General features: G+C 41.3%; 1 protein-coding gene across 1 annotated transcript; it reads right to left on the bottom strand.

Moving 5' to 3' along the window:
- Positions 1-380: 380 nt before the first annotated feature.
- LOC117269300 (inactive phospholipid phosphatase 7) lies at positions 381-10,608 on the bottom strand. The gene is made up of 3 exons (XM_033646235.2): positions 10,072-10,608; positions 9,167-9,925; positions 381-1,867 (listed from the first exon to the last, which is right to left on the bottom strand). The coding sequence occupies exons 2-3, from the start codon at positions 9,666-9,668 to the stop codon at positions 1,479-1,481; spliced, it is 891 nt and encodes a 296-aa protein (XP_033502126.1). The 5' UTR covers positions 9,669-9,925; positions 10,072-10,608; the 3' UTR covers positions 381-1,478.
- Between the last annotated feature and the right edge of the window lie 1,145 nt (positions 10,609-11,753).

An 11,753-nucleotide genomic window follows, 5' to 3' on the forward strand; every position in this document is an offset into this window, starting at 1 on the left:
GCTGTCATGGCAACAACTGACAAAGAGGGCATAAGACCGAAGAGGATGGAGGAGTTTCGTCAATGGCCTGTGTTCCTCAGGGAATTTAAAGGCCTAAGTAAGTAAGTAAGTACTCTGGCTTCCTCCCACAGTCCAGAGACATGCAGGTTAATTGGTGACTCTATATTGTCCCTAGGTGTGAATGTGAATGGTTGTCTGTCTCTACATGTCAACGCTGTCTGGCGACCTGTCCAGGGTGTACCCCGCCTCTCGCCCAATGTCAGCTGGGACAGGCTCCAGCCCCCCTACGACCCTCAAGAGGATAAGCGGTTATGGAAATGAATGAATGAATGAATGAATGAATGTTCATATATAAAAATAATGAAACACAGAGGCATCCATGTTTTACTGACAGACCACCTCGTTTTATTAATGAGATGGAAAAACAAAGTAAAAACATGACATACAGGTCCCTGTACAGAATAAAATGAATTAATGTACACAAAACTGTATTTACACACCAAACCACAAAAAAAGTTTGCCACAAAAAAAACCAAAACTCATTTCGAAGGTCCATTAAAAAAAAAAATCCAAACAGAAAAGTTGTCCAAAACTTCCCTTGTCTTGTGGGGCACCATCACCAATAAAACATAAGCATCTGTTAGAGCTGAAGAGAAATGTCTTCTAAAAAAAGAACTCATGAAATCACATGGCACGTTGAAAGGAAATGATATCTCACCCTGTAAGAAAAATATTTCTTCCTGCACATGACATTTTGTTTAACACAAGCAGCTAAATTCAGTGGCATCAAAACAAGTTCATATTAAACGTTCAGTAACAAGAACAGAATCCCATCAGAAATATACAAACATAATAGTCATGCCAATCAATAACATCAATGTGGAATATCCAAACGACAATTACTTTATACACTTTAGAGTTACATCCAATAATACAGCCCTACACCAAACTCTATTCAGTGCTCAACAAGGTTTAAGTATTTTACAATACCAAAAAAGAGCATAGATATTTTTTTTTTAAAAAAGGAGAATAGAGGAAGAGGTAGCAGGAAAGGAAGATAAAAGGAAGTAAGATGGCAAAGAGGAAGTGGCATATTGACTCAAGAGAGACTTTGTTGAATAGAAAGAGGTTCAGTTATGGATGGATGGTAGCACTTTTCATGCATGAGAATTAAAAGATCTAAAAAGAAAATCCTTCATGTACATTTTCAGTTCAAGGTGTGTTTTAGTAGGTTTGACTGAAGGTTCTAGGATTTGTGAAGCATTATAAAGGTTTCGTAATGTCTTGTGACCTGCTTTCCTTGGCTGTTACATGCAAGCCAGCATCTGATTCCAAATATCCAAATACAAATGTTTCTCTGTTCCCATAAGAACTTCAGACCCTTACAAAAATAACTTCATAAGACCTCAAGTCCTTTACGTTGCAGAGACAGTGTATCAAATGAACCTTGTGTGCTAGCAGAGCCTCGTATTAAAAGCTCAGAAAAAGGGGCTCCAGCTGAATGTGCTTATGGAGATAAGAGTCTGACAGGTGCTTGATGAGAGCCACACCGTCTCCATCAAGCTGAAGTGGAGCATGCCCAGCGCAAAGCCACACACCATATCAGTTAGGTGGTGTTTCCCCAGCAGCACCCGGGACATGCCCACCAGGAGGGCCCACAGCACCAACAGGATGCGCAGCGGCACAGCCAGGACCAGGTGGGACAGCAGGAACTTGGAGACCATGGCGGCCCGGCTGGCATGAGCAGCGGGGAAGGAGTAGATGTCCATGGCAACGCAGTCCATGAAGCCTGGCGTCATTTCCCAGGGTCCCCTGCGCTTCACCAGTCTCTGGACTCCAGCAACGGTCATGACATCAAGAATGAGGGCTGTCGTGAAAAAAAGGGAGTTAGATTACACAGGCAAAAACAACTGTGTAGACATGCTATAACTGTGGTGAAAGATTAGGATCCTTTACTTGAAAGTAGTAGTTGACCCTCCCTGTAGTGCCACCATGAGGTTCAACTTTGTGCTTTTGAGTGAAATGTCTCAACAGCTATTGGATGGATTGTCATGACATTTGGTGCAGACATTAAAGCAGCCCTCAGGATGAACTGTAATAACGTTGTGCTCCCCATCATTCTCCCCATCATCAGCTCACCATTTTAAATGGTTCAGGTCTAAAAAACCTGCAACACTGATGACATTCCCATCGGCCTCTGCTTTAATTCATGTTAATTCAATTAGCAGAGGTGGAACCAAGTCATTGTTTTACAAGTCACGAGTTGCAAAACACTGTCTTTGTACTCAAGTCCCATGTCAAGACAGACAAGTGCCAAGTCAAGTAAGTCAAGACTTACATGTATCAAGTCAAGTCCAAAGTCAAAGACAGGCATGTTTTGAGTCAAGTCCCACGTCAAGACAGACGGGTCCTAAGTCAAGTCCCAAGTAAAGTCCGGAGTCAAGTCCCAAATCATGGCAGGCAAGTTCTAAAATCAAGTCCTAAATCAAAACTAACAAGTCCAGAGTCAAGCCCCAAGTCAAGGCTAACAAGTATTTAGTCAACTCCCAAGTCAAGACTGACAAGTCCCAGGTCAAGTCCCAAGTCAAGACAGGCAAGTCTGAAGTCAAGTCCCATGTCAAGACTGACAGGTCTAAAGTCATGTCCAAAGTCAAGACTGACAAGTCTCAAGTCAAGTCAAAAGAAGAAAGGCAAGTCCTAAGTTAATTTCTAAGTCAAGACAGGGAAGTCCTGAGTCAAGCCCCAAGTCAAGTCCTAAGTCAAGTCAAGACAGGGAAGTTCTGAGTCAAGCTCCAAGTCAAGTCCTAAGTCAAGACAGGAAAGTCCTGAGTCAAGCCCCAAGTCAAGTCCTAAGTCAAGTCAAGACAGGGAAGTCCTGAGTCAAGCTCCAAGTCAAGTCCTAAGTCAAGTCAAGACAGGGAATTCCTGAGTCAAGCCCCAAGTCAAGTCCTGAGTCAAGTCAAGACAGGGAAGTCCTGAGTCAAGCCCCAAGTCAAGTCCTCAGTCAAGTCCAAAGTCAAGACAGGGAAGTCCTTAGTCAAGTCCCAAGTCAAACGTCTCAAGTCAAGACAGACAAGTCCTAAATCAAGTCCTTCATCATAACTAACAAGTCCAGAGTCAAGCCCTAAGTCAAAAGTCCCAAGTCAAGACAGGCAAGTCCTAAATTAAGTCCTTAGTCATAACTAACAAGTCTGGAGTCAAGCCCCAAGTCAAGGTTAACAAGTCCTGCATCTAGTCCGAAGTCAAGGCTAACAAGTCCTGAGTCAAGTCAGTGATGCTAAAGCATCTTTTGTTAAAGGTGTGGCTGAACTTAATCATGAAAAAGCAGTGCTGACATTGCACTTTCATAGCATATAGCACTACCAACCACTGCCGAAACACAATGAATTTTGTATGTTTATGCCCTGGCATGTATATGATGTACTGTATTTAACTCATCACATATTGGAAACATGTCTGTAAATTACTCTGCACATATTGGCTTGGGCTATCAAGTGTTTTCAAGTCAAACTGCTCAAGTCCAAGTGATGTCATGAGTCATAGGTGAGGTAAGGTGACTTGAGTCCACAAATTTGCTAATAAGCAAATGTAAAATGCTAACATGCTAAACTAAGATAGTGTACATGGTAAACATTATACCTTTGAAACATGAGCATGTTAGCATGTTGAAGTTAGCATTTAGCTCAAAGCCCCTTTATGCCTAGGGACAGCCTCACAAAGCTGTTAGCACGCCTGTAAACTCTTAGTCTTGGTACATATGTAAACAGTGCTGCACAGAACAATAGTGATCAGAGTAATATACAGATGATTAATATCTGAGGGTGACAAACTGCCTCAGTTGACAGCATGGTTTTATCTGGACTTTTTTTTACAATGCAGTGAGTCTTCAAAGAAAGCAGAAAACAACTGTGGCTCAAATGTAAACCGATATCTTGATGACCGAGAATAACCGATAAAGCTTACAATACCGAGAAGCATTTGCTATGAGTCCACATGCCAGACATTTGTGGATGCCTTTTATAGCTCTATAGCACTCCCAAAAATATCTCCACCATCGCCATCTTTAACCTCAGTTTAAGTCTGCCATCTTCACACACACTCAGCCAGCCACGCGCTAAATAACTGTCAGTTGTCTAACATATTGGTTATGCTGCCCTACTTCTCATTCCAGTCGCCCACTCCCTGTCCTAACAGGGCCATTATTTTAAACTTCTGCTCCAGCTCTTCAAAGGCAGGCTGGTGAGGTGGGAGAAAAATGTAAATGCCAAGAGAAGAGATGAAGGGACAAGAGTAAAGAAAAGGAAAAATTGTTCAGGACATGAGCTAAGCAGACAATGATACTGGTGAAATGTGAGAGAGGAGTTTGCTGTCGGGCCCTATGGTGCCCTCTGGCAGTCCACATCTCAAAAGTACAGAGCGGAGGCAGAAGGTGAGCCAAGCAGTGAGGCATCATATTATCAGCAGTAAGGTCGAGCCTGTTTGTAGTGCCCTTCAGCTGACTAAAGCAACAGTGATGATTCACTTTGTCTCAGTAGGACTGTGGGGATAAATAAGCAAAATTTGATTTTTCATTTTGCCTGTTTTTTCCCTGAAAAATCCCAGTTGTGTTCTCCAAAACACCTGCTCGCAGACTGCGTGAATCATTCGTCCCCGCCAAGATTTCTTATCTGTGGTGTGTGCTGTCACTGTAAATAGTGTTCCAGTGATTTTAGCTGTGAAACATCGTCAGCACATACATCACAACTGCAGTCAGCACGGTGTAATAACATGTTTTATGTCAGCCCCTGAGTCACACAGCACACAGTCTCTGATCACACATAAACTGTCAAAAACACACGCCATCAGTGAGTCAGATCTCAAACTTAGATTTACTGTTTCAGAGGAAACTGCTACACAGAGAATAGAAACCTCATCTCCAAGAAGTGCAACAGGTGTGGGCAGATAATTGTTCAGGGTGCCACACATCAACTTGCATTGTGGGGAAATCCCAAACACACTGTTTCTCACACTAGCAAGCTTATATGGAGGAGTACTAACAACTGCTATGCTTTGCTTCCACTGTCAACAAGGCTGTGTCTGCCACAGACTCTAATTGACTCATTGTAGTCAGTACATCAGTTGCAATACAGGGAACCCTAAGTGTTAGGCACTTACGGCCCCGGGACCCCAACCCCGATCCCCACCTGCAAAATGTCACGAACAACCAGGAAGAGACTCAAAATGACCACAAAAGGATACAAAGGAACTGCAAATAGACACAAAATAACTACAAAAAGGGGCAAAACAACCACAGAGAGACACAAAATGACACGTGACCAAATGATCAGTAATTGCAGGTGTTCAAACAGGTATTTTCATATCGAATGCACAACTTTTGTGTTGTGCATTATCTCAGTTTAAAGGGATAGTGCACCCAAAAATGAAAATTCAGCCATTATCTACTCACCCATATGCTGATGGAGTTTTAGAGTCCTCACATCCCTTTCGGAGATCCCAGGGGAGAGGAGGTAGCAACACAACTCCACCTAATGGAGGCTGATGGCGCCCCAGATTCAAACGTCCAAAAAGACATAATTGAAAGCACAGGCGTGCGAGACCGGCGAAAGCACATGAACACACATGAAGGCGGTGCCCATGTCTCACAGTCTCGCGCAAGCGCGCACATGTAAGCACGGTGCACAGAGAGGCAGTCAGAGCTACAGGCTACAATGAGGCTAAAAACAGAGCTCAAATGATGTTTTTCCAAACAACTTTTTATGTCGGGGCTTCAGGACACTTGAATCACTACGGACGAGCAGTATGGAGATATTTTGTGGTTTCAATTATGTGTTTTTGGACATTTGAATCTGGGGTGCCGTCAGCCTCCATTAGGTGGAGTTGTGCTGCTACCCCCTCTCCCCTGGGATCTCTGCAAGGGATGTGAAGACTCTAAAACTTCACCTGAGCCTCCCTTGGCATATGGGTGAGTAGATAATGGCTGAATTTTCATTTTTGGGTGCACTATCCCTTTAAACTGAGATAATGCACAACACAAAAGTTGTGCATTTGATGTGAAAATACCTGTTTAAACACCTGCAATTACTGATCATTTGGTCACGTGGCGGCAGTGGAAACAAGCTGTAAACACAGCACTGACATATCATCACCTTTTATGTTGATACAGTGAACTTTACTCATCCAGCAAATAAGAAGCAACAGTGGCATTTGAGTCAAGTATTTAGTCTCCTTTTAGCTTTGCTTTTGGTCTCCTCCAACCATATCTATCACTTCAGCCACTACATGCTCCACGCATTTCACTGAAGAAAGTTGCCAACTGTGGCCAAAAAAGTTCTTGATAAGAGTGGTAAGAGTGAACAAAAACAGAAAAGTTGTGGGCCGGACAGTGAAAATGAGTTGAACGCCGCTACAAATCCCAGAAGAGCTGAAGGGTACTGCAGAGTGGGGTGATAATTCTCTGTGGTTTTGTCACTATGAGTGTCTCCATTTACATACAGGTAGTCATATGATCCTTTGTTGATATAAAAATATTGGTTATAGCTGCTTTAAAGGATTGTGGCATTGCTAAATTATTCTGCTAACTGAGAGTCAAGAGCTGCACACAGATAAGCCCTCTTGAAATGTAATGCTAAATACTGAGCTATCTGTTCCACCACGCATGGTGAAAAATTAATTACAGACAACAGCTGCGTGAGTAACGAGCATGGCCTCATCATGTCTGTTTGTTCCTGTCACCTCCCATGCAGGCGTTGACTACAATAAAGAGAACTGAGCATTTAGAGGACAACAAGACTCTGCCTCATTTATCTTATCTGGACAACAGGTGCGGGTGATGTTCCTTTTTGAATCAATGTACAAAGGGATTGTGCATGGGATGAGGTAAAGAAAGATTCTTTGGGAAGTGGAGTAACTGAGAAACACAGAAGAAGAAACCAGAAAACACCACAGCAGAGCTACACTTCAGCTGATAAGGACGGGAACATCTGCACAGTCAAGGTCTGCTCTGGGAGTGTCTGACTCGCTCAGTAGTCTTGCACACAGTCCCAGTCACTTCAAAACACTATATGGAAAATATTTCTGCGCTGCACCGTTCATACGCTCGTGACAGCAGGCTGAATTAAACCAAACCTGACAGGCCAGTCTTGGCTGATTACTTTCCTCTTAGGTGAAAACAAAACACAATTTCAGTCAGCATTAAATATTAATTCCCCACCCACTGTTCAGCGTGTTTGTAGATTTTCTCCTGACAGACCTCAACAGACCAGAAATGATCCTGGGCCGACAAATAATGAACAAGCATTTGGGGCCGGACAATATCGCAAACACAATACAACAGTGTCCTAAATCCAGAGATTTACTGGCCTCCAATCAGAGCTCAACGTGGCCACAGCCAGGAGATTTGTACTGTGTGTTTGTCAATAATCTGTGTTTGGGTCCAGACTGTGCGTGTGTGTACATGTGCACTTAATACAGGTCCTCAATTCATGCTATTTTAATTTGATTTAATCAAAAACTGTGTAATACATAGAGATGGCTGGCAAATATCATGAACCATTTTATAATCTCATGCAACTCAGCACTGCAAAAATGCTTCCTTTGAGTCAGTGCTTTTTGCATGGCTATATTGGATTGGAAATTCCAGGTGGTCCAGTATTCAGCCACGTGTATCATTACCAGAACCCCCTCCATATCATATCACTCCTCTTCTCCAGCAACTTCAACAACTTCCTGTTAAATTGCATCTATTTCAAGATTCTGCTTCTCAACTTTAAGGCCCCTAAACTTCTTCATATCTACACACCCTCCTGTACTCTTAGATCCTCTTCTGCACTCCAACTCACATCACCATCTGCCCGCTTGACCACCATGGGTTGAGCCGTTCTGGCCCCCCGCCTCTGGAACTGTCTACTCCACAACATTCACAATATTGACTCCCTTTCCACTTTCAAATCCCGTCTGAAAACACACCTTTTCAAGCTGGCATATTCAATCTGATTTAATGTAACACACATAAGGAGACTTGCATTGATGATGGATTTTATACCTGATATTTATAATTACGATTTTTTGTCTTTTCTATTGTTACATTACATAATGTTAAGGTGTAACTCATAATAAGACAGGACGCTCGGCCACCGAATGCAATGATTGGTCGGAGTTTTCTTAGAACCATATGAGAATGGTATAATTATGAGTTTTTATCTCTGGTGGAATTCACTTACATTTTAGTGTGCCATCAGCTTATTAATAGCACTTTAACCTAAACAAAGAAAAGCATAAAATTTCCAGAAAGGTAAGTGTCCCTTAAAAATGTAAAAAGACGTATTAAAGTGCATAATAAAACCATAAAAATAGAGCTTATTTACATATAATATATATATAAAAACTGCCAGGGGAGGATACCCCTGGCAGAGGTCTAGGCTATGCCCAGCATGTCATCAAATCCTAGAAACACCCCTGCGTACACCTGACCTGTGCAGGATTGTTGTGACTAGCTGCATATGGCAGCTGTGACTTGATTTACCTCTTGGCAAAGGTAAGTGAGGATGGCAAAGAATTAAATGTTGAAAACAGGCAATTAATTTATTATACACTATTACACAATATGTTTATTAACTGGCCCCTAGCCTCCTGGCATTTTGCAAGAGTGACCCCTGAGTAGAGAAAGCTGGGTATCTGTGAATCAGATTGTAGGTGATGTGTGTAAAAACAGTCTAAGTCAAAATGCAATACAAAATCCTGTTGACTTTTTTTGCAAAGTCTTAAGTTGCTGCTTTTGTCTATTGCTGAGGGACAGTGATTAACAAGGGTGTTTTTTTATCATTAAGTGCATGAGTTTGAACTTATTAAGTATTTATGATGTTTGCGTTTTAGCTCATGGCTTCACAATGGTTAATAAATAATGCATTCATACTTTGTAGAGCAAGTTAAGTTGCCATATTGTCATGAAAATACAGTAGCCTAAATGAGACAGCTGACTGATTCACAGGTGAAAAGAAAACAGGGTGCAGTCACCTGTTTCAAGTTTTGACAAAGACAGAATGTGGGTCAGTTTCACCCCACAAAAGTAAAGATTTTAAGTGCATGTCTTGCTCCTCCTGTGTGGTGCATGCTGGGTATTAAGCTACTACTGACGTTTGAAGAGGTCGGTGGTGAGTGTGGCATTTACCAAGCAGCAGGTTGACCAGGACCTCTTGTCCAGCCAGAGTGTTACTCCTGGTGAGACACACGATAGTGCCAATGATCCATGTGATGCCGTGCCCGGTGAGCGCCAACAGGGCGACCATGGAGCGGCAGCCTCCCCAGGAGGACGACGTGTAGGCGCACACCCCCATGCGCTTGGACAGACAGATGTCAATGGCGAGGAGGGAGTTCATCGCTATCCCCTTGAATGAAGGGTTCAGCTGCATGCAGTCCTCCTCTGGCATCTTGCTGGGCTCTCTCCTGTCCTTGCTGCCACTGTCGGTAGGTTCCTCGCTCGGCTGGCTTGTTTGGTGCTTGATTTGACTCGGTCGCCTCGAGCTGCCTCGGCTCTCAGAGAGGCCAACACCGCCACCGACACCTCCACCTCCGCCGCTTCGGAGCGGCTGGTTCAGGGATATGAATTCAGGTCTGCTCAGGACGCTGTTTCTCTCCCGCGCCCTGGATCTCACAGTATAACTGGAGGGCATGTTTTGGATAGGGCCAAGTTTCTCCTCTGTGGGTGCAACAACCGATTGTCAATCTGTGGAAGATAATTGAAGTGGTGCGAGTTCACCACCACAGTGAAAGCCCCCCTACACCAGTCCTCCCCCTCCTGTGGCCTTAATAGATATATTTAGACCCAGTGGAATGTGTGATGGCCATGCTGTTTATACACGACCCATGCACGCTGGGAGAGCGGAGCTATTGAATGGCATCTGCCTCGGCCAATCCGGTGAAACCCGATCTACAGCATGGAGATAAAATAACAACATGAGCATCTTGTTACGCCACAGCATGGCACAGCTACACAGCTAACAGGTGCTTCACTGCGTGTGCAAAACAGCCTCAGTGTAGGAAAGAAATACGCAAGACACGGTGTTGTCATCTTACCAAGCGCAGGATGAATATGAAGCATCACTTTAAATCTGCCCTGCAGCCTCCATCACACCTCTGATATCCAGGCAGCGAGCAGAGAGACAGGGATCTACAGTAGCTTATAAAGCGACGCAGGCAAAACCTCAAACAGTTAACCATGAGCCAAAACCATAAACAAAGGGGTGCAGGAGAGGCAGCCCAGCCAGTGCAGCATTTGGTGCTTCCGTGCGGATTTGACGTAGGTTTACGCACGATCCCGATTCAGCCTCCGCAGTGCGCTCTGCTGAGGAGCGGAGTTCTCCAAGGTGCTTAAACAGACAGCGGCAGGACAGAGGAGGAGCACCCTGGCATGATGTAAGCCTCACAGAGACAGAGGGAGCATTGTCACAGTGCTGCCATGCGAGTAAACAAACAGCAAATACAAACAAAAGCAACCGAGTAAATAAATGCGTAAATAAATAACGCGTTTTGGTTGTTAAGTGGAGAATAGCCTAAAATAAAAGCTACTTTTCACATGACATGGCAGCTATAGGAACAAATCACACCACATATTAATAAAATAATAAAAATGTGGTAGTCAGACCGCAGACTTGATTAATTGTTGATTATTTATCGTCACTGATTACAACAATATCTGGTCTGCACGAAAGCTTTTTATAAAATCTAATAAACTTTTTTTTGGTATAAATGTAAATTACTGTTAAATATTACATTTAAATTAATCTAAACAAACCATCTCAAGTAAATAAGCTAGATGAATAACAACACGTTAGTATTATTATTATTATTATTAGTAGTAGTAGTAGTAGTAGTAGGCCTTGTAGTATTCATGCATCTCCATGTTAATTTGTAAAAGGAATATAATTTCTTATATATCTTGTACACATATTTGTATATTTAATATTTCTTTTATTTCTTGCACAATATATCTCTTCTTATATTTTTGATATTTTCTTATTTATTTTTAATTTTATTTTTTCTTATTTCATATTTTTCTATTGCTTGCACAACATAACTCTTTTTATATTTTTATATTTTCTTATTTATTTTTATTTTATTTTATTATTTGATATTTTTCTATTTCTTGCACAACATATCTCTTCTTATATTTTCTCATTTATTTTTTATTTCATTCTCTTATTTCATTTTTTTTTTAACTTCTGGCACAACATAACTCTTTTTATATTTTTATATTTTCTTATTTATTTTTATTTTATTTTATTATTTGATATTTTTCTATTTCTTGCACAACATATCTCGTTTTATATTTTTATATTTTCAAAAAATTTTTTTTTAAATATTTAATATTTTTCTATTTCTTGCACACATATCTCTTCTTATATTTTTATATTTTCTTATTAATTTTTTGTTTTATTATTTCATATTTTCTATTTCTTACACAACATATCTCTTCTTATGTTTTTACATTTTCTAATTTATTTTTTGTTTTATTTTCTTAATTATCTTTCCTTATATTTATATTTTCTTGTTTTATATATTGTAGCATAATTCACTTTTTTTCTTGCATACTTTTATTTTCTATTTCTATTTTCTTACAGTTTCTCTGTGTCTGTATAGTATAATGTATAGCATGATAATATAATAGTAACTGTAACATCTAGCCTTTTCCACCCAGGGATCAATAAAGTATTCTCAATCTGAATCTGAAATCTAATATTTAGTCCTATAATAAACGA

The sequence above is a fragment of the Epinephelus lanceolatus genome, chromosome 19 (genome assembly GCF_041903045.1).
Source record: "Epinephelus lanceolatus isolate andai-2023 chromosome 19, ASM4190304v1, whole genome shotgun sequence".
Classification (NCBI taxonomy): domain Eukaryota; kingdom Metazoa; phylum Chordata; class Actinopteri; order Perciformes; family Serranidae; genus Epinephelus; species Epinephelus lanceolatus.

What these genes read in the sequence shown, in the direction of transcription:
- LOC117269300 (XM_033646235.2), bottom strand. Translation starts at nt 9,668, where the DNA reads ATGCCCTCCAGTTATACTGTGAGATCCAGGGCGCGGGAGAGAAACAGC. An exon ending in CCTGGTCAACCTGCTGCTTG is followed by an intron (nt 1,868 to 9,166) that starts GTAAATGCCACA and finishes TTTTCACGACAG; the next exon opens with CCCTCATTCTTGATGTCATG.